The following is a 24,703-nucleotide window of genomic DNA, read 5'->3' on the forward strand; positions in this document are numbered from 1 at the left end:
TACAAGTCATACTAAGAAATTTCCTTTGAAAATTTTAAGTACCAGAACCGATTTTCGTACCTTTGTGTATTTCAATTCCTTTTTTACTTTGATTCTTTTCAATTCCTTATGTACTTGAACTTTCCTTTGTATAGAATCATTAATTTCTTGGTTTCAAGAGACCTTGTTCACGCGAATCATCCAAAGAATCTAGACGCATTAAAAACTAACATTAATCAAGATATCTTCCTAAAGCAACCATGTGAATGATATTATTTTTCATACTTCATAGCAAAGTCCATCTTTTAAATAAAATCCTTATCAAAAATGTATCACTTTGTTTTATCAAAACCGAAAAACCAAGTGCCTCTCAAAATAGTGAAAATAAAAAACCAGGAAAAACACAAAATGATTTTAATTTATTTAGTTATTGGTCTTAGAGACGTAAGGTTGATGATCTTATCAAAAACAGAAGTCGAGAAGAACTGTCGTTGGCCACCCAAATTAAATTAAGGAGCGAGGGTAAAAAAGATTCGGCTTCAATTGTGAGACGATTGTCTGCTGCTTCTCCTCAAAGAGGTACACATTTTAAAAAAGCACATGAGTCTTCCTTTCAGGAGCCGGCAAAATTATCTGAAAATCAGGCACTTGCCCTTGTAGCTTATGCAGCTCTTTCAACAGTCAACACACAAGTATAAAATTTTGCGTCAGCAAGCCGAAGCACAACAATTCAAATTCTATCCAGCTTACAATAAAGTTCAGGATGCCAAAAAATTATGTTATCCCTCTGGTATTGTTATAACAGAACTAGCAGCCGAAATAAACTTCCAATCCCTTCTCGACCACACTATCATTAGTCTTTGTGAAGGTCAAAAGGAAGTTTTTAAAGCTTTGAACTTAGCGCAAAATTTAGCAATAAAAACTATCATTAAGTGGGGATGTGATGAAGCTGAACAATCAAGGTATCGACAAACATTTTCTGAAGAGCAAAACACGGATGAAAGCTTATTCAGCATATCAATGGTTCCAATACAAATTTTCTGTGGCGATTACGATCTAAAAAATATATACTATAATACTTGGCAAAACCCTTCACCATCTTCGACTAGACATTGTCGTCCTATTAAATTTATATTTGCTAAGGAATCAGCTGATGTAATAACTAGGGAAGAAACGCTAATTGAAAACCAAATTGCAGATCTCTCTCCAACAAAAGTGACAATTTTTAATACAGAAGTATCTGTTGAATGCATGATATTATGAATAATTCACGGAAAAGTCTGTAACGCTGTTTCATCTTGTGCTTCAGCACAAAGATGCTATTTGTGTGAAGCAGGCCCAGTAAAATGAATAATCCCTTATGCATAGCAGAAAAGCCCTTGAATACCAACTTTCTTTCTTTTGAACTATCCACACTTCACTCGTGGATACGATTTTTCGAAAGTTTGCTAGACATTTCTTACAGATTACAAATTTAAAAATGGTAAGTGCGTGGCCTAGAGAGCATGCAAACATTTTTAGAAAAAAAGAAACTTGTTCAGTACAGGTTAAGAAGAGAGTTGGGCCTACTAATAGATATGCCAAAACAGCAAACCGGCAACACGACTGATGGCAGCACTGCTCGTAAATTTAGGAATAGTGAAATATCTTCCGAGATAATTGGTGTCAGTTTAGAGCTTATCAAGCGGTTTCATCTTATACTACAGAGCCTGAACTGTGGCTTCAAAATAAACGTTGAAAAGTTCTATGAAAACTCCAAAAAACACGTGAACTATATCTTGCAGAATATTCTTGGTATTCAATGCCTGTTAGCGTCCAAAAAGTACTTTTCCATGGGAAAGATATACTAGCATCATCTATTGTTCCGATTGGCCAGTTCTCTGAAGAGCTACAGAGGCGCGTAACAAACACAACAGGAAATACAGAAAATCATTTACCGGGAAAACATGACGGATTGACACCAATACTGATTTACTGCATAGGCTCCTTTTTACCCCTTATAAATTCAAAAGCATCAAGACTACAATTCCCGGTATTGGTGATTAAAATTTTACAAAGGAGTTATGATGGTACTTAAAAATTCTAAGTTCTAAGAGATTTATATTTAAATTGAATCATTCACTTTACATGTATGCCAATCTAATTTTAATAGTTTCTTGAAATCGAATGATTTTGAAACTCTATTACCAATGTGTGTTTCGAATTTCAATTGATTCTAAATATTTTCCAAATCATTCGAGTGATTTATCAAAACCGACAAATTAATTACTTGTCCCTTTAATCCCTTTTTAAGTAGAAAAGTGAAATAAAATTAAAAAAAATAATAGAAAGGCATCAAGACCCAAATTCCCGGTATTGATGCTTAAAATTTTACAAAGAAGTTATGCTGGTCAAAGCAACAAGAAATGTGCACTTGAATTGAACGACATAATTTTCAAGTCTGCCGATCTGGTTCAAATAGTTTCTTGAAATGGAAGTTGTGAAGGAGACGCTAAAGGGGAGTATACCTTCATTAGAGGAACTAGTTGTTCTGTCATTGACTATTGCTTCATATCTGGAAAATGGAATGATGTCATAAGTAATTATGAAGTAGGAGTCGAAACGTTTTCAGATCATATGCCGCTTGAAATAGCACTTTCGTGTACAACATCACAATCTCCAGTCAATACAAGACAGCTTAACCTTGTTCCAAAACTGATTTGGAATGATAGGAACCGAAAGAGACGCTTGGAAATTTGGATATTCGTGCTGATATAAACACCCTTCTAGAAACGATTAAGAAAGCAAACCCGAAAAACAATCCGCAAAAAAATAAAGCATTAATTAAACAAAAATGGTTTGATGTTGAATGCATGGAAGCAAGGAAATAGTCGTTTAATTACCTCAATCTTTTAAGAACCCACAACCTACAGATTTTTAGAAAATTATATACGGATGCGAATAGGAACTTTAAACGATTATGTTACGCCAAGAGAGTTTCCTTTGAAAATTTAAATATTGCTGTTATAAATAACACCCGCTCATCTTCAGAGTTTTGGAAAGCTGTTAAGCATCTTAATGGAAAAATAAATACTATAGCTCTGGGTTTGCAGGCATCTGATCTTAGAGACTACTTCATCAGCCTTCTCAATCGCTCAGCAAATGGTCCTTTGGTGCAATATGCAGCTCCCTCGATCCTCGATGAGTACTTAGATGCACCTTTTTCGATCCAAGAAGTAATAGAAGTTGTTGCAAATGCAAAATTAAACAAAGCCCCAGGGGATGACCGGATCCCCTTTGAATTCTTCAAACTACAGAGGGACTTCTTTCTTAACACCTGCGCTTAGCTATTTGCTGGACTTATTCACAACAGACTATCGAAGTGGGTGGAGGACAAGAACATTCTTTCGGAATTCCAGGCTGGTTTCAGGAAAAGTTATTCAACCATAGACCATATTTTCTCACTGCTGAACATTGCTGATCTTTATAAAAGGAAGCAGAAGAAATTATACGCTTTCTTTATAGACTTCCGTGCAGCTTTTGACTCTGTCGACCGTCAAGCTCTCTTTTACAAGCTCTCTGTATCAGGTGTGTCAAGTAAAGTTATAAACGTGCTAAGAGCGTTTGGGATGGAGAGTCTATATCCGAGGAGTTTGCAACAATAACTGGTCTTAAGCAAGGCTGTATTCTTAGCGCGCTCCTATTTATAATTTTCATAAATGATATTACTGATGAAGTGAGAGGTGGAATCACTGTAGAAGGATTGACTGTTCCAGCCCTTATGTATGCAGATGACATCGTGCTATTCTCCGAAACAGTAGATGGCATGCAGCTGATGATAAACAGGCTTGCGATATATTGCAATCGATGGAATCTGGAAGTTAATTTGCAAAAATCGAAGATGATGATTTTCAGAGGTGGGGGTGGCAGATATTCAAGAAATGAGAAGTGGAAATATAATGGACAGACAATCGACATTGTGCGTGAGTACAAATACCTAGGAGTTTTGGTAACCTCAACCCTGAATATGAGACAACATCTGGAAGGAAAATTGGCGGAGGCCAAGCGCAATCTCTTCGTTATGGGGAAGGTGCTTCAGAAACAGGTATGTTGAGCACAGTGCTAAGCAAAAGTTGTTTCGCTCTACAGCCCTGTCAATCCTGCTCTACGGAACGCAAGTTTGGGGATATTCCGCCTCTGAATCTGTGGAAAATTTCTAAGATATTTTGTGAAAAGAATACTTTGTATACCAAAAACTACCCCAAACTACATTGTTTACATAGAAACAGGTACACCACCTTTGATTATGGACACCCTCGCAATACACTTCAACTATATTGTAAAGGTATTTGAAATGGATGGTAATCGGATACCAAAAAAAGTTCTAAGAGCAGCTATCCAAGGAAAAGGATCAATGTTCGAAGAATGGACTAACCTCGCCGAAACATGTGGTACAACCATGAACATATCCTCAAGGGAACAACCGTCAATGCTAAGGAGAAAGTTCAATGAGATCCTCGAAAAGTTTGGAAGCATCTTGTTTGCTAGATGCTACTATAATCGTCTTAACTATAACCTTCAACAGAACTCGTACCTTCTAAATAAGAACTCATTAAATAAAATAAATATTATTTTCAAAGCAAGAGGAGAATTGCTCAGTCTCAACTTTGTACCCCACCGATCAGATCTGCCTTTACTGTGTAGTCTATGTAACTTGAAAGCACGTGAAGATACATTTCATTTTATTGCAATATGTCCTGTTCTGATTGAAATTCGGTTTTGATACTTCAACAAACGCAACTTGGAAGAAGGAGAAATGCTCAGCATTCTCAACGGCGACCAGGGATGGGATGGACTTTACAACTATGTTATCACAGCACTGCGTTATAGAAAAGCTATTATTGAAGAAGATTTTTAATTATATAAAATAGTAAACAAAACAAATTTTAACAATTTCTGAATTTTTTCAATGAATTCATATTATAATATTTCACTCTGGTATACGGCAAAATAGGCCATAACAATTAGGCTTTAGAAGTTAATATTATGTAATGTTATTATTCTAAGAAATAAAGAAGTCAATTTAACTAAACTAGTTTCTTGAAATCGATAGAAACGAGTACAATTGTGTCCGATTGATTTTAAAAACTTCTCAAAATCATTCAATTCTAATCAATAGATGCTATTCGAGTTTTAAAAATTACGTTAAATTTTTCCAATAATTTCGAAATATGTTTCGTTTTCGAATGAAATGAGAAATGCAGAATAAAGCTCCATGCAACATTGTTAAAATTGTATTTAAAAGTTGTAAAACGTTTGTTTTCAATTTAAAGTCATTGAAAACTGAATTTTTTGGTTAGTGAGATTTACTTCCGAATCGACAATGTTTTTGAAAATCGTTTTCCCAACAAAAAGTTAGTACGCAATTTGTCTTTACTCATCAAAGACTAGCTCAATTTATTCAAGTTATCAATCTAATCTTATGTTAATCAATGTTAATTAAAAACAAAAGATTTGTATGTCTATACGTCTATATCTCAGTCAAATGCTAATTTAAATTATTATTATTATCATCAACAGCTTGGTGATAGAAGTTACCAAAACGAAACTCATTTTAAGATACCTTATAATTCAAACATGAATTTAATTTTTATATGAACTTGTTTTGTTATGGTAATACTACTAAAGTTGACAGAATTAAATTTGTAATATTAACTATTTTGAAATGAATGCATATAATAAAATTCAGAATGAGAAAAATAGATTTGAAGAAGCCATACATGATTCTTATACTTAAAGTGTCAATCCACCTTGGTGAAACCATACGAAAAGAGGTGGATAGGATAGGGTACTCGTATGTAACGTATCTCTATAGCAACGAACTTTTGAAGAGAATAAAAAGAAGGTTAAAACATAGAAGGGTTATTGTACAATCACGTTCATGTCGAATGACAATACAAAAAAGTCAACAAATTTAATTTTCCCTGTTCTTGCTGTTTGACAAAAACTATTTGCATATGTTGCAATTGCAAACGGCTCTATAAATAAAAAATATTTAAAAATAGAAGACCAAAGAGAACAATTTACCTGTCAAAAATAAATTGTGCATGTCTTCGATGAATAATAAAAACCCGATGTGCTATTGAACCGACATTTTTTAGGTTTGTCACAGTTGTGCATAATGCCGGTTGGTTAAAGCAATAATATCTATACGTTAGGGAGTCCTTATCGTACATTAAAAAAAAAGAACATCCCATAAAATAAAAAATGGATGCGCTATAAAAATTGTATTGATTAAACAAATTGCTTCCGAAGCCATTGACCTATGCACCGTGTGCAATTTGTTAACCTTTAAATAATAATTTCTAAATATATTCGAGATTTGAAATGTTTATTCATGTAATTCGTGTTTTTAAATGCATAACTTTTTCAGCTTCAAAAACTAGTTGCATATTTTTCTGTTGACATAATACAAAACGGAGAACCGATCTCTTGAAGGTATTTGAGGACTTTTACCTAGGCACTGCTATAAACTATGATAGTCAAACCAACGCTAAACTCAAACGAAGAATAACTTTTGCAAATCGCTGCTTCTTTGTACTTAGAAGTCAATTGCGTTTAAAGTCCTCTCTCGAGCATCTTAAATCACCATCTATAAAACACTCATCATCCCTGTCAAAGAAAGATGTGAGCCTTTTAGGATGCTTCGAAGAAAAAATTATTCGGGTAATTTTTGGTTTCGTTATTAAAGGATGGAGAGTGGAGTAGGAGATACAAGAACGAACTGTACAGGCTGCACAGCGACACTGACCTAGTTAGCAGAATTAAAGTCCAACGACTTAGATGGCTGGGTCATGCAGAGCGGATAGACATCAACGCTCCAGCCCGGAAGGTCTTTGAAACAAACCCCGAGGAACGGCGCAGTAGAGAAAGATCCAGGTGGCACACGCAGGTGGGAGAAGACCTCATTCAACGTTGGCGTGCGAACCTGGAGACAGCTAGCTAGCGACCGAGCTGGATGGAGACGCTAAGGCCCAAGTCGGCTCCAGACTGTAGCTTTTCGGATCATCACTTAGCTCATGGAGTTGAAGTTCGATTTGATGCAATTTAAGCACTTCATTAAATATAAAGCTCTTTATTTGGGATGCCAAGCCGTTTTAAGTATTGCAAACCATTTATTTTTTTTTTGTTGCAAAGTTATATTTTATTTGACAACAATCTGAAGCATCAACTCTTCAGCGTTGACCAAAACCTATGCCCCTATACATATATGTAAGTAATTTTTCAATGATCCGAAAAATTTGGGCCCAGAGAAACGGTTTAATGACCTGTTTTGAATATTTTTGTTTTTGACGATATTGAAAATTAGGCAAATCCAAAAATAGGACACATGTGATTCATATTAAGGCTATGTTTCCCAACGAACTTCTGTAGCGCCAACATATATTTTTCTTTAAACGAGCTCACCACACCAAATGTCTTAAATTTTAATTTTTTTGCTTTCTTGGAAATGAACTCTTGGTTAAGCTTTCAACATACAATTTTTTCTGGCAATCTACAAGAAGCTATAAAAACAAAAAAATTAAATAAATTTTGCGCAGTGAGTCAATGTCATTGCCTTGTACATTATTTTTACACTCATTTTCGAATGTAGAACCCAAACCATGTACACAAGCCCGATTTGTTATTGTTTTCAAACACAACTCAATCTTAAGAAGATAAATGGAAGTATCTTTGTTTATTTAAAAAGTTAAGTAGTTATTTTTATGACAAGTCACATTTCGAAAAATGAGATAAGCATCAAAAACACAACTGCACAACATTTTGTTTTTTGTTCTTGAATGAAATTGAGAAATGAACATAATGTAATGAATACATATCTTTACATATGCATGTTCCTTTTTTTCCTCCCTCAAAATAAAACAAAAAGCTTAGAGAACTTCGAAGTTTCCTTGGAAATTAAATGATGGCAATCTAAAAAGTTCCATTTCGCTATAAGGAAATTAAATATGTTTTTTTTTTTCGTTTTTTAATGCACCAACCTAAGTGCGGAGAGGAAAACGAATTATATTTCTTTTTATTCACTGAATACAAATTTTATATGTATTCAAAAAACGTTCACTAAATGGATTTCCATTTTATGAAAAACTTTATCAAGAGGTTAATATGCGATGAGAATTTCAATTTAATTAAATTATTTAAAAAAAGAACGATTCATGAAAGAATGGATAGTAGAAAAATTGACCCTTTTTAGAAAAGAATTTAAATGGAGGAAATGCGCATAGACCGGATATTTAAAAATAAAATAATATTCATAAATAAAAAGCATTCACAAACCTAAATAGAAGACAGAAGTCGATGTTCGTTTTTTATTTTGGTGCTAAGAAGTGAATATTTAGGGGATTATTTTTGAAAATAGCGATAAATAAAACATATGTACGTTTTGGAATTGGATTTTATTTAAGTGCGAACCAATAATTCTCTTTTCGAGGTGTGGACATATCTGATGATCAGGACGACTTAAGGCAAATTTTAAATTCTTATTTTAATGGTTTCTTAATGGATTTTGTTAAGTTTGGAATTTAAACAAAAATACGTACTTTCGCTACGAATAAAACAAATCTTTTAAAAAAAACCTGACCTTGTTACTTAAGGAAAAGCAACTTATAAATTTCGTTCGAGTATGTATAATTTTAAAAAGTGATTCATTTTTATTGATTTTATTTTAAAAATGTAGGTAGGTAATTATTTTTACTCGTTCTCTTTAATGAAGCCAGACCTCTTTATAGGTACCTACTGACTCACTAAAATATAAATGGAATTAACATACTCAACAACAGTGCGTGTTTGAATTATTTATTAAGCAAATAATTGTTTATTTAAATGACACGAATGCGTAAAGTAATGGTTTATTTAGGGTTCAATGAAATTAACAATTCCAAAAATAGAGTTACAACATGTAAGAGATTAAATAATAAATTGTTTGCAGTTTGTGGTTAAAACAAATAAACAAAAAAACTAAACTAACAAAATACAACTTTAAAGGTTCAAACAAACATCTTTAACAAATTAGGGTGAACATTTTCTTGCACCGCGCGCCGGCGAAATCCTAAGCGCCTAGCAGCATTTTTGACAATGTCGAATACGTTGTAGTTCCATATTTGAGATCTGTGATACACATACATACGATTACTGGAAATTGATTAGTTTGCTGGGTGCAAGTGGGTGGTTTTAACGACAGGAGGACATCATTAAGGTTTTTATGCATTAAATTCTAAGAGAATTTGGAACCAGACTTTATCAAATGCTTTTGAAATATCCAGGCCAATAAAATTACTTTCGGAAAAACGATGTAAACATCTGTTCTAGTGTTGGGTTAGATAAACCATCAAATCACCGGTGGATCTTTTGCTACGAAAACCATACTTCCGGTCATTAAGAAACTTTCTTAAAATAAATAAATTGGGTGGCGCAACTGTCCGTTTGAGAACTAGGGCCTAGTGACTGAAAACTCTCAACCATTCCTGTGTGCAAGTACTGTTGTCAGGGATGGAAGGGACCTACAGTTTTAAGCCGAATCCGAACGGCAAAGTTGAGAAAGCACTTTTCATGACAAGAATTACTCTTGGAGAGATCAGGGATCTTAAGACCTATCGCATGATAGTCCATCGCGCTAACCATAATGCCACGAAGCTTTCTTAGTTGGAGATATTTATCAAGCTGAATATAAGCTAGCATTTCCATGACCTTAGAAAGTAATGACGTGAGTGCGATTGGAAGATACATAGAGAGGGAGGAGGATTCGCCTCTTTTAGAGACAGGATGGTCAAAATGCTGTTTTCCATCCGCGCAGAAAGACACCTGTAGTGTAGGTTGGGCCAGCGTTGAAACAGGGGCCCTACTCTGTAGATAGATTTTTTTTATTTTCGTATTTGAATTACATTTGATAGGCTATCGCACAGTTTACATATACCGAGATTTGATATAAGATAGATACATTACATCTTTCTACTGAATCAGTATTTATGTTATTAAAATTAAGAATGATGATATAAATATTTGAAGGAAAGTACAAAAAAAACCTTCAATATGAAAAAAAAAAAAAAAAAGTGTTCAGGTACAGTGTGTCTTAACATAGTTTTTTAAATTATACATATTTGTCTGAAATAAATGGGTTAGTATTTTGGGTTAGTATCAAAATTCATAAATAATATATAAATATACTTATGTTTATATTTTAGTATGAGTTAGTGACTTTATAATTGTAAATGTATTATTAAATAAATAAATAAATAAATAAAAAAAATAAATAAATAAATAAATAAATAAATAAATAAATAAATATAATAATAAATAAATTAGTTATTTAATAAATAATTTAGAAAATACAAAACAAACAATTAAACTAATAGTAATTTAACTATTACTGCACAAAGAAATTGATGAATAAATAAACAAACTTATAAATAAATAAATATACATAATAAATTAATTAATTGATTGCAATACATTAACAAGTAGAAAAATAATTGTGTAACTCACATAGAGGTAAATAAATAATAAATAAACATTAAATAAATAAGCTTAAATTAATATCACAATGTGTTTAAGTAAATAAATAAATAACATAATTTAAATATCTAGAAGAAACGAAGCATAACAATAAGTAAAATTACATGTTTTAACAGAAAATTATATTGGTTGGCAGAAAAATGGTTAGGAAATTAGTTGGTTGATCAATGGATTATCCGAAAAATCACATTTTGATAGAAATGAATTATTCAGCTTTTCAATTCTATCACAAATTTTTTCAACATTTGCTCTTGCATGCAAGTCGGCTGTAGAATAATAACAAGGAAGATTAAGCATCATTTTAAGCAATTTATTTTGGGATATCTGCAGTTTTTGTATATGACACTTTGCACATTTCCCCCATATCTGGCAACCATACAAAGGAATTGCCTGAAAAACGACTTTATAAATTATAATTTTATTGTCGTTACTAAGACCGGACTTTCTATTGATAAAGGGATATAGAAGTTTTATCGCAATACCAACTTTCTTTAATGTTTTTTCAATATGTTCTCTGTAAATAAGTTTTTGGTCTAAGCAAACCCCTAGATACCTTACGCTCGTTTCCCAGTTTATGTTAACACCGTTAACATTTATCTGGTTGCTTGGAAGAAAACAAGACTTTCTTTTTCTACTAAAAAAGATAGCTTGTACCTTATCAGCATTTAGTTTTATTTTCCATTTAGAATAATACTGAGTTATAAGATCAACTGCATGTATCAACAATTTGTGTGTTTATAGCACTTATTGATTGGCTTACAAGGTTTTTGGTTTCATCATCACTGAGATGTTGGGACACTAAATGGTTATTCAAAAAAGTTGTTCCGAGGACATTAGCCTTTTTTGAGTCTTCGTAAGCTAGATCATTACCATTTTCTAGATTTGGAATATGTCTGTTTTTGTTTTTAATTATTTTGGCAATATTCCAAAATGGCTTCGCATTTGTATCTAGTTTGCTAAGATTTTCGTTCCACTTTTTATTGCGAAACTTTTGTATTTCCTCAGTTATCTTTTTATTGTAAAGTTTAACTTGAATGCGATATGAAGGAAGTCGATAACGTTGCCATTGTCTCTTAAAAGAATTTCTAATACGAATGTATTCAAGAATGTATTCGGGCATCTTAAAAACAAATGATTTTCTTATTTTCTTGGGAGCGCATGATTCTATTGTTTCTAAAATAGTATTAGAAAAAGCATTGATCTGAGTGTCTATATCATCTTTTGAATATACCCTACTCAGATCAACAGGCATTGTTCTAAGTTTTGACTTTATTTCTTTTTTATATCGTTTCCAATTTGTATTTTTAACATCCAAATAATAACTTTTACTAACTTCCGGTTTTTGAAGCATTTTAAAACAGACGGGAACATGATCAGAATTTAAACGTTGCATAGTTTTAGGTTGTGTGAAAAAAGATGGAATATTTGTGATGAATAGGTCAAGGACGGAAGGGCTACCTCTAGACCCAGACGGAAAGTACGTAGGACTAAACGGAAACAAAATTGAAAACGGAAACAAATTAGACATATCAGATAACACATTACCCCACGAATTTGCACGATTACAGCCCCAATTTCTGTGACGGCAGTTAAAAACACCACCCACAACGTAATTTTCGTTTCTTATTAATAGTTTTCTAAGGTCACTTTTAAAATGCATTCGTTTTTCTTCGCAAGAGTTTTTGCCTGGGAAATATATGCAAAATATTTTGACTGAAGAATGATGCTTAAGCTTTACTTCGATTCCAATATTCTCAACATAGCGTGTCCTTATAATAGGCAAGAGCGAATGTTTGATTGATTTTTTAACAAATATTGCAACTCCACCACCCATTTGATTTAAGCGATCAACGCGATAACAAAAGTAGTTTTGAGTTGAAAAAGTAATGTCTGAATTTAACCACGTTTCTGTCACCAGAGCTATATCAATTACATTTTGATTTAAGAAGTTTAAAAATTCCATTCCCTACTCTGTAATGCGTTTCGAAAGCATATATTTTTGAAAACGAATATTTTGTACTCTCTATTTCTAATACGGAAAAGAAATCTAGTACTGACGGAATGACAAATCCGCATTCGGATTTTTCGTACCTGGCAATGCGTTTCCGAATGTCATTAGCGTTCGAAAACGTACATTTTGTTTCTACACCAAGAGAGGTAACGAATTACAATTCGAAGGTCGTTTTTAAAGGACACAAATTGTATTAAGTTGTGTGAAATGCAATAAGGAAATAATAATTTTATTCAAAATTTAATCAAATAAATTCCATTACAGGGAGTCATCAGCGAAAAATGTGCATACCAAACAAAATCAATTTGAAATTATGGTGGAATTCATATGACTTGAAGGAAAAAAAGTATACCTTGGCAAAAGACAAATTTTAACACAAAAACGAAATGACTATGAAATGAAAAATCAGCTTAAACTTTCTAAGCTTGAATTAAAAAAGGGAATGTGGCAATTGCAACGCAGTGAAGTGTAAAAAAAAGTCATTACGATAATTTTCAAATGATAATAATGACTAAATTTTAATTTAAATTCTTTGTGATTTGTTTTGATTTATTTTTTTGTATTTTCGCTTTGACAAATCTCATAAGAAATACTTCGAGACTCAGCAAATCTATTCGATAAATAGAAAAAGTACTAGACGATTGTTTTATTCTATTCGAACATTTTACAGAGTACGAATTCATAAACGAATCGAATATCAGTTTCGAATCGGATTGGCTTTCGGAACCCATTACAGAGTAAGGCCCCAGACCTCTTCAGAAAATAGGGCAGACAACAATCAAAATTGTATTCCCTTTCACACTGCCTTTGCATTCTGCTATCCATCGGGTGAACTACATTATCCAACACCAATTTGACATTCAAATAAACAGCTGTTCATGTTAAAATCTGGGGAATGTTGGATAATTTGTTTTGATTCATAGAAAAATTAAGTTAAATCAATCCACCTAAACAGAATAATTTGTGTAACTTTTGGAAATGGGCAGTATTGGACTTTTTATTCCAATTGTAAGCAGAGGAACAAGAGAATCCTTAAACAGAGAGCTTCGGAGAAATGTTAAAAAGTGTCTTCTTTCCCCTAATAATGTTAATATTCTTTTATTTATAAAACAGATATTCCAAATTAAACATAAAATAAACAAACCAGACATCAAATGAAAAATGCGCTGCATTTTATATGCCGATCTGAATTGTATAGAATTAATGCTTTCACGTGAATAGAAGAATACCGCGCAGTATTGCCGACGCGACGTTACCGACATTCACAGATTCACTTCGAATGAATAGCAGAATAATGATTAGTAAAAATAGATTTTACTGTATTCGAAATAAAATTTAATTTAGGAGAATTAAACTTGTGATTATATCAGCGCTGGCGTCAACGTCACTATCGAGGAAGCATAGTGACCAGTTAAAGATCCTGAAGTAATTATTGAGACCGTCCCAGTTGGCTTTCTCGTATTGACAAACGATTCTCTTAGGAGCTCTTTCTTTAACTGAACAGTTTTGACACGAGATTTTTGCTGATATAACACAATGGTCATATGTGCCTAGAGGTGATAGAACACTGGTGGTAAATGACTCTGTTGATTGAAGATGACATTTTTTGTAAATTTTCATTCCGCTGGTAGATGTAGACAGCCTGTAATAACCCGCAGAGTTGTTCTTTTAGTAAGATAAAATTAGTATATTGGAAATTTAGCTCAATTCCACACTTCGTGTCCCATTGTCTCCATTCTCCTATCCACTCCACTTTTTTGTCTATGATGTACTTTGCTATTGACAATTGAATTCTATTGGGTCTATATGCCAGTTCTTTGAAAATGTAGTCAAAGTGGAGTTTTAGAGTATGAATAAAAAAAGCAGGAAGCCCGGTTTCGAGTAGTAGAACATAGTTTGGAATGTTGGATGGTAAGTAGAAAAGCCGTTTGAGAAAGTAACTTTGAAGTTTTTCTACTTCGTCGTGTGAACGATATCCCCATATTGGACAGCCGTCGCACATTACAGCGTCTAATACCTTGTACTTAGCTTAGGTTGGTTCATCTTTGATGTTCATAACATCTTTCCATGACGCCTTAATCATACTTTTTGATGCCATTAGTTTTTTTTTCGAGGTGTGAGTTAACTTCATATTAGATTTTAAAAGTATTCCAAGGTATTTGCATTGTCACAATTTCAATCGCCTCACCATTAAAGAACCAATTTTCATTCGATTTAAGTTTTGATTGTGGGTTTCTTACTGTACATTAGTAAAGACTCAAACTGGCATTTTCGTCAAACAACTATTTTGAAAATACGACTTCTGTTTTGTGAATTTCCTACTTTACCTACATCTTCTTTTTTATAGGTAACAGGTACTGAATTTAAGAAAATTGTATGCGCTTGCTCACTTATTAAATCTGTCATCTTTAAATTGCAAGGAAATTGTTGAATTTTTATTCAAATTAAAGGTAGGTACATAAGTAGGTGCATAGTAGGTTTTTAAACTGTGATTTCTTTGTGTAGACACCTACCTTTATTATGTCTGTCACCTTAAAAAACATTTCTCAACGTCATCGTCGTCACTGGGTAGGTATATGTTTATGTTACTAATGCAACGCGCAAAACAAACATGAAATAAGAATTATAAACGAACACATTCGTGTCAACAGGCTATTCAACAACCTGTGAAGTATCCTTGTTTCATCATCTTTGTCTGTTTCATTTTTATCCTCATCATCATCTTTTCTTCCTTGTCTACCTTCATTACAGCTAGCCATAGCTATTCCTTTAAAGCATTAAAAATTTTAATTGGGTATAGAATTCTTTACCTTCTTTTATATAGGTACCAAAATACGAAGCGTATGTTGTTCCTCTATATTCCTAGTCCTACAGGGCTAACTTTTGAATGTCCGTTAAAAAAAAAGGAAAAAAAAAACAAATCCAAGAACCTGATTTCAAACAAAGAAACTCCGTCGAGAGAAGATGATGTGAGAAACTGTAGTGAATGTTTTTTTTGTTTGTATAGCTATAAAAATGAAGACCAGTCTAAAAAAGCAAAACAAGAAGATAAGGAATTGAATTTCTGAGTCAGGTACCAACATAAATATATGTTCCTATATAAATATATATGTATTTTTATGTACAACAGCTTACATACTACATACAGTGTTGGTTTTTATTTTTGTTTGCTTTTAAGTCGTGTTCTTCACATATTTTTCCTCCATAGCCACAGGATATCACTCCTTTGTGTACATACAATGCAAATGTTGGCTACCTAGGTACCTTCTATTATATATATTTAGAAACGGAAATTATTGTTGCATTGAAGCTGTCGAAAAATATACATAATATACCTCTGCTATGTACCATTAGAACATAGCTGAATTAGATACACTTTTGTTCTATGTTTCAAACAACAACAAAAAAAAGAAAGAAATAAAATCTAACATTATTCAGCTATTTTATTGCGGTTATGTTTACAAATAACTATTGAAAGGCCGACGAATGAATGTATAAAGAAAAAAAAAGAATAAAAACAAATAATTCTATTAATAGAATAGAAAAATGGCAAACCAACGGCTCTCTTTACCTATGAAAACAACATTCTAGCACAGCACTACAACTACACTACTAAGGCAGACACTTAAGACAGCTAAAAGGGAGAAAAGCAAATAGAAATGTTTGTAGCATTTTCCGGGAAGCTGTTTTATATATTTTAATTTTAGTTTTCAACGGAATAACATTGCACTGTATGTACCTACCTATGTTGGTATTAAACAAAAACTTGGTGTAAAAATTGATGTAGGTACTTTGTTTTAATAAAAACCAGATGATATCCAGATGAACTGTTTAGAATCTTTCATGTGATGTATTTAATGGCAACTTAAGTTATGAGTTTTTGTATGGGTTTTTATTTTATGAATTGGATTTTCTAACATAGTTTCCGAAACATATGTTGTACCTATAAACATAAGTAAAATTACTGAAAATTTTGCAGTACACTAAGATATGTACTTTAATATTTGAATACAATAACTATGTTTGGTTTACACTGTTTTGGTAGGTAGACTTATCTCTTAACACTAATTCAATTCCAATAGGTATCAATCTAAATTTTGAAGCTTCTAAAAATAACTTCAGACGTTAATAGGCATCTCATATTTCTTACAAAATAAAATAAAGGTGCACTTGAGAACCTTGGTTTAACCACAACCATCAATACGTGTTGTAAAACATGGGAATGATGTCTTGAAACAACCAATGACTAATTCCATAACTTAAGGAAATGTGTATTATTCTATTTCTGTATTCAATAGAATGGTAAAAGATTGTACGTCAATACTTTTCAGATCACTTCAATTTTGAGGAAGTCAGAGACTTTAAAGTCCATCGAAAGCAAGATGAACAGCCAAGTTCCCTTTTATACCCTTTTTTCAGTAGGATATTCTAAGCTTCACACTTACGCAATTAAGCTACTGGAAGAGCCTGGCAACTTAACTCAACAAAACATTAAGAAAGATTTGAAATGTACCAATGTTTTTGTCTTAAGAGAAAAAATATAAACAGAACTCTTAGAATTATTAAATTAATTTTTTTTAATCAAAAAAAGAAAATGACTAACAAGTAGAATTGAAATGAATGCCTATAACCTACATGTGTATATGTACATATATTGGTTAATAGGTAAGAAGATTTATTCGATCAATTTTATTAGTCACAACAATCATGATTCATTGAGCGCCAGTGAAATTAATTTAAATCAATGAATGTACATAAATCAAAAATACAAAAGCACAAACTGAAACAATTAAAGTTATAGCAACCAAATACATTCACGTGTGTTTGCTAAGAAAAATGCAACACTGATTAAATGACTATGTAAATTTAGTTTTATGTTTAGATGAATACAAGCAGATAGAAAAATGCTATCTAACAAAAGTTGAACTTCAATTTTTATGACAGAAATAAAAGGAAATTAAAAGATTAGCTGATCTTAGATCAAGACAATGGGTTATAGACTTTGTACTCAATTATTGTTAATTATTTCTTGCAAACTATTATGTGCATCTAGATTGTTTTTATTTTTGATAATAACTATACAGGGTTTTTAAATCAGGGGTTTTAACTTAATATTAAAAGAAAATAGAATATTTATTTCATTAAAAATAAATTAAATGATGGCGCAACAGTCCGTTGAGAACTAGGGCCTAGTGGCTTACAACTCTCAACCATTCCTGTGTGCGAGTAATGTTGTCAGTAATGGAGGGGACCTACAGTTTGTATGCCCGAACGGTTAATTTGAGATAATACTTTTTTCATGACAAGAGTTACTCTTGGAGAATTTGTAAATTCCTCGCAAGAGGCAGTACCCGTTAAAAGACTTTAGATGGCATAGGCAGTGATCGAACCAAAGACCTCTGGCATAACAGTCCAACGCACTAACCATCATGCCACGGGTACCTACTACATTTATTTCATTGTAAAGAGGAAAATATGCCATTAAAAATGTTGGTCATTGCTATGGTTGTAGCACCATTTTCTTTTTATGAAATGTTCTGTGACCAAATTGCAAATTGGCAGCATTGCATATATTATATCTTTCACGAGGATCCAAACAAATAAGTCTACCTTGGTATTTCTTCACAACATCTCGGATGACCAATCGTAAGAAAACATTTATTACTGAAGCGTGTATCATACCATTTTCAGTAATGGCGTAGTTTTTACTTTTGCTTGTCGATTGTCAAAAGTTGACAGCTGACATTATTTTAAATGAAACCTATTATTGGAGAACCTTCACCTATATTTCTAAGACGTTTACCTACCGAGTTATTTTTTCGTATGAAACCAGCGCCAATTCATTAAACAATGATAACATTTGTTGACATATTAGGTAAGTTTACCAGTTTATATTTTCAAGATTTCTAAGAATTTACCAATTCGTATGTATTGACAGGATAGGAAAGTGAAATATACCTAAACAAAATTCACAGTTCGTTTTCACCTAAAAGCCTAGTACGCTGCTGATGCGAAACGAAATTTCCCATACAAAAATGACATGACGAAATCATAAACGAAAAATTTCGCTGTGCTTTTCGTTTTTCAGTACGCTGCTGAACAACGAAATGTGTCATTTTAGTGGATAGCTGTACTAGATTTTTAAGTACAATTATTCACTCTTTTCGTTGTCCATTTAATTGCCCGGCATATTAATTGCTTGCGAAATTTTGACGTTTAATTTATTTATTGAACAAAATTGTTTACAAATTGAAATTGAAAAAAAATGTTTATTCGTGACTTTCGGTGTTTTTATTTGGATTTACCTTTGATTTAAAATTTAATAAAATGGATTTTGCTAATGGTTTCCAACATTGCGTTTCTGAATCGGAAACTCAGGATGTTATTGGTGATGTGCAAGAAGTGATGAAGACAAGCAGTGAACATCAACTTCCAAAAAATAAGCCGAAAAAAAAATGATTTCTCTCCGGAAGACAAAAAGAAACTGGCCCCGTTGGTCAAAACCAGTGAAGCTATTTGGAAGTTAGAGCATAGGCTTCACAAAGACAATTCAGCCGTTGCGAGCCTCTGGAGTAATATAGCTATAGAAATGAAGAAAAAAAAAACAGGTAAATAATAAAATGTTAATAAATAGAATTCCGTATGTAAGCTTTTTTTTATTTCAGTTGAAGATTGCAGTGCAATGTGACGTTCCTAACGTGATAGCATGCGCTCCCACGTCACTAACAGGAACAAGAGGAAGTCGGGTTTTGAGGCCGATCTTGGCATTTCAGATCAAGGCGAGACATTACAGTGAGAATCCCAGGAGATAGGAAATTGTTTTTGACAGCTGACAGAACTCTCCACAAATATTTTTCCGCTATGGTTTTCGTTTTCATTTTGCTCTGCACTTGGAGGCCGCCGAAAAAAAATCGTTTAACTTCAGCTGCGTACTAGGCTAAATAGTCAAACTAACACTTTGAAGGTTTTTTTCTTTTTTGAATTTTTTGATAAAAAATAAGAAATTGAATCTAAAAAATTCTATCCAGAGTTTTGACAGGAAAAACAAGAAATTAAATTTGAAATTTTACAACTATTTCCGAGAATATGGAAGTCTCCGAGATTTTAAAAATTGGTCAGTTTAAAATTCTAAAATCTCAGAGATTTCCATTTTATCAAAAATACCAACAAAATTTTTCATAAAATTAATCACTTTTGCAGTCAGAAATCTGAGAATAAACTTTAATTAGTTATCGAAAAAAAAACAATGAGAAAAAGCACTTTTGAACTATCCTTGCAATTACAAAATGTCTCCAAAAACTCATTGCTATTTGACACCCTTGAAGCTTAACAAAATGCACCAAGACTTTAAAAAACTCCCATTTTGCAAAACATAAATACATTTACATTTATAGAACTTTCTCATTTTTTTTGAACCAAACTATTTCAATTTTTTCGAAATCTCTGACTACAATTTATGAACGGGTCTTTTATTTAAACTTGTGTTTTGCAATCTGGCAATACTTTTTTGGAGTTGCTCTTTTCGACAGCTGTCAGTTTACTTAAGATTATTTTGGTTTAAATAGACTTTCTTCTAAATTTTCAAAATCATGCAAATTTATTAGAAAAATAATGTTTCGCCCAGCAGAGTCGGTAGTTTCAGCCAAATTGCCTCTGTGAAGCAGTATTGAAAAACCCCGAAAAGATCCATCCGCCATCGCGCCCAACAATAGGTGCTTTGCCCACTCCATTGAAGAATAAAAAACCCAACTCAAGCGGTGGCGTCCAATTGCTTTAAATCAGTTTTAATAAAAATCGGCAATAAATAACATTTAATTGCGTTTTATTTCCACTTAAAAACCACACTTTAAAAAAACAACACCCTTTTCTAATAAATCCTCGTAAATGAAAAGAAGCAAAACAGGTGAATAGGTGGGTAAATTAAAGTTGGAAAATATGTAGTTACGATTTTAACTACTTCGCTGAAAAATTGTGTTTCCATATTATGTACCCATTACATTCTTTTTAAATAAAAAGCAAATCAACAAAATGTAGTTATGTTCTTTCGATTCCTCAGATTTAAAAAGTGGACAATCTTTTGAAATCCACAAAAAAAAAATACCATCGATTTCGGACTTTTCAAAACCCTAAGTAAGTACCTAGACTACCTACGTACCGGAAAATATTGTATACAGAATTTAGAAACAGAAAACCGACAATTAGGTATAGATGCGATGAAAAAAGAATATTGCTTTTCATCAAAAAGAAAAACCTAACAACAACAAAAACAAAAAAAAACACACCTAGGTAGGTACATAGGTAAGTAAATAGAATAAGAAAATATTCCACCCAAACATGAATACACATTTAAATCCAACCAAAATGGCAGACATGTTTTGATAAATCCGGCCATTAGCCTACAAAAATAAAATAAAGAATACAAAATCTCTCAAAATCCATCAAAAGCAATAACATCCAATTTTTTCATTTTTTCTTTTAATTTATTTAATTTTAGGGCAAATTCGGCAAAATTTTAAATATAAAATTGTGTGTAGCAACAAACAAAATTTAATAATTTTATTTCTTACGTCACTGTATATTTTTTATTATTTAAAAAGAAAGAAAAATAAAACTCAAAATCCGGTCTCACCCTTCTATGGAGAAGAGAATAACGAGTAGGTTGTGGTTTTGGTGGTATTGTCATTAATTCGCCCAACTATCTAACAACTAGCACTCGTTTCATTGACCATCACCACCACTCCAACGAGTGGCAAAGGGAATTCCACAAATTAATTCCGATAGACAAAAGATTGCACAGAAAATATTTTTACAGTTAAGAAAATCCAAAACTCCAAAGTTCATCATTTTCTTATTTTTCTATTTGAATTTTTGCATAATCAATTCGTTGTCGTTTTTTTGCATGACTTTTTCGTGTGGTGAAAATATAAAAACGATAAAACGAATATAAAAATCTCTCATCAAAAATTGAGTGGATTATATTTTCATTCTTTTTCAATTTATTCGTCATCCACTTCCACTCAAATTGAACCGAATCCACCCAACACCATGATAATAGTCTGGTTGCTTCTTACTCTACTCGTCATTTAATAATCGGTGACGAGTCAAGTTGAAGAAACGAAATGATTCACCAAAGCCCATGCCACCCTATGTGCTAGAGTGAGACAAACATACAAAAACAACGAAATTCCCACTACATCCCCCATTTTAATTTTCTTTCGTTTAATTTTTGACAAATTGGAGCACCACTCAAGAATTTTTCTTTTTTTTTTTTCAAATGAAATTTTTTCGCACAAACTTTTTTAAACAACAAAATTACACTAATTTAAAACACAAACACATTTATTATAGATAACCATGTTCTTACCTTATCACACAAAGTTTTCACTTGTGTCTCTGTCAACTGATTACATTCGTTCAGCTGCTCAATCCATTGATCCAGGTCTTTTGTGGTCGCTTTATCTTCCATGGTGGTAGAAGAAAAAGTCTCGTCGATCTTTGTCGATTCAATTTTGACTGATTTTATTTAACCGGCACGAGCGAAAAAATATTTCCCGTAAAACACACACGAAAATGCGTTTTCTTTTTGCTTCCAAATCTCTCCGACGTCCGACCCAACGAACGAACGAAAACGATGAAAACGACAGCGACAACGACAGATCCAAGGATGTGAAATCTAAATCTCAACTCAACACACTTTTTCCTGCTGTCTCACTCTTTTGTCATAAAAATGGGGGGAATTAATAAAATAAACTTCCCTTTTCGATTTTTATTTTTTTTTCTCGTCTCGCACAAAAGTTGCAAATATTGAAATACTTTTTTTATTTAGTTGAATGCAAAATGGAAAACTCAAGAATTTTAATTTAAAAAATGAACACACAAAGTAGAAATAGAGTAGAAAAAAAGCAAAAGACAGTTAATTTATAATTAATACGATTAAATTTATGTTTTGATTAAAATTTTTATTTTTATGGAAATTATTCCCACATCGACTTCACGTTCAGGTTCACACACGCAACGCACTGAAACTGAGTTGAGTTGGTTTTTGGATTCTTTTTTCTCCGTTCTGCTTCTGTATATCGGTCTTGCTTTTGACGAGTTTTGGTGGAAAATGGGCGACGACAACGGCAACGGGCGATCGTGGTAGTTTTTCTTTTTTCGGTTTCGATTGATTTTTCCTTGGTTAAGTTTAAGTGGTTCTCTTCTCGTTCTGGTTTATGGTTGGTTGTGGTTCTTGCCGAGGGGAGTGCGACGCAACACGGAACGGAAAATTAGTTTCGATTCGATTTTTCTTTTTTGAATTATAGAATTAAAAAAGGGTTAGTTTGTTTTTGTTTTTCTATTATTTGCAATTATTTTAAATGGGTACTTGCTGAAGGTTGTGATTTTATAGATTAGAATGACTTTCTGGCTGTCGAATGAGTTTATTTTTAGTAATTAATGTTTGTGTCTTTGTTGTAGAATCGCGGAGTGAAATTGCGGATAAACGAATTGTTTGAACTTCAGCAAGCACACTTGTACAAAATGGCCGATAATAAATTTTATTAGCCGAAGAAAAAGGAATGTGACGTCATATTAGTGGCGTTGCCTTTGAAAAGTGTCGTTGAGTAGAGAGTGACATCTGGGTGATTGATGGTAAAAGCTGGTATTTGTCGAAGAATGAATATGTTCAGTGCGAGTTTGAGGATATGTTAAGATAATGCCGGAGTTACACTTATTATTTTGGAATGGTCCTTTTCGCATTAATTTAGGGTTCAGTTATAGATAGTTAAGGTTGGTTATAGAGAGAATTGTAATTTCTGCTAGCAAGCATTTTACACATCCCGGACAACATAACTATTACACTCGTTTTAGAGTTGTAAGGCACTAGGCCATAGTTCTCAACGGACTGTTGATCCATCTCATTTTAAACATATTACAGAGTTGACGGTTGAAAGCAAAAATGACAGTTGAGTATATAAAAAAAATGACACTTTAAGTTAAATAGTTTAGTTAAGAAACGTTACCATTAGTAAATACAATAATAGAAACACATGAAATTTAGCTATTGGAAATTTTGTTATCCACTTTTAATGACTCGTCCACTGAAACAACTTTTGCTGTCGGAGTGGGACCTTACTCTCCCTTTAATTGTAAAATATTTTATTCTAAAAATGAAGGAAAATTGTGACAAATGTTGTGGACGCCTGGTGAACTGCCTAGAGCTAGAATGCAAAAAGAAGATTAGTTAAAAGAAAGAAAAAAGAATATGTGAACATTCCCTGAGAGGGAAATTCAAAACATACATACCCGGTTGTGAAGAAATCCATGGATGAGAGCTCCAAATAGAAATTTTAGAAAGATCCTGAAAAAGACAAAAAACTATTATTTTTCGAGTTGAAATAGACCATTTCGGCCTTTCGGCCAAATGTCAATTTTGGACCTAGATAGAGATTTTTGAGGCAAAGAGATGGATGTGTAATACATAATACTTGAGTTTCGACATGTACAATGTACAATAAATGAATTTTTCACGTGTCATTTTGTTTTGTTTTTTATTTGTTCAATGCGTACTTTTTGTTTATGTTCATGTGACCGGTGATTCTTGTGTTTTATGTACAAACCGAAGTTAAACATCCAATTCTAAATTGAAAATAAGCAATGTAATTATACCCTTAACCTTACACACCCTCTGCCTGTCGGATTTTGTTTGTAAGTTTTAGTACGTATTAATGGGGGAAGAATGAAGTTCGAATTCGAAGATAGAAAAAGATGAATACAGAAATGGTGATTTTTGCTCACCACACTAATAAATGTAAGCAATATTAATATTGAGAGATGTGGTGAATCGGGTGATATTTTGTCCAGTTATGTTGTTCATACGATACGATTTTTCGAATGTTTTTCCGGCAAGTGTCAAAGGTTTTGCTTTTTTGGAGATCGGGATTTTGACATCTAAGAGCAAAGGGGGGATTCCGAAATCGATCGAAAAAGAGTTCGATTATGATATTGCTGTTTTATTCTTAGTTTTTTTTGTTTAATTTTTGGTTCATATATTTTGTTAATTTGATTTTGTTTTTCATGGATTTTTTTTGTTCATTTGAAAATGTTCAAATCTAAAAATAAAACTTCACGACCATGTTGAAAAAAGAAAGAGTTTATTTTTTTTGCTTTGTTTCAGGTTCA

The 24,703-nt window shown here is 32.5% G+C and overlaps 1 protein-coding gene across 1 annotated transcript in view; it reads right to left on the reverse strand.

Annotated features, from left to right (window-relative positions):
* The window catches only part of LOC129948846 (serine/threonine-protein phosphatase PP2A), a 63,808-nt gene extending 40,746 nt beyond the window's left edge, over positions 1-23,062 (reverse strand). The window contains exon 1 of the mRNA XM_056059951.1: positions 21,906-23,062. Coding sequence (XP_055915926.1) covers positions 21,906-22,007 — 102 coding nt within the window. The 5' untranslated portion in view covers positions 22,008-23,062. The remainder of the gene's footprint in view (positions 1-21,905) is intronic.
* Between the last annotated feature and the right edge of the window lie 1,641 nt (positions 23,063-24,703).

Source organism: Eupeodes corollae, chromosome 3 (genome assembly GCF_945859685.1).
Source record: "Eupeodes corollae chromosome 3, idEupCoro1.1, whole genome shotgun sequence".
NCBI lineage: Eukaryota > Metazoa > Arthropoda > Insecta > Diptera > Syrphidae > Eupeodes > Eupeodes corollae.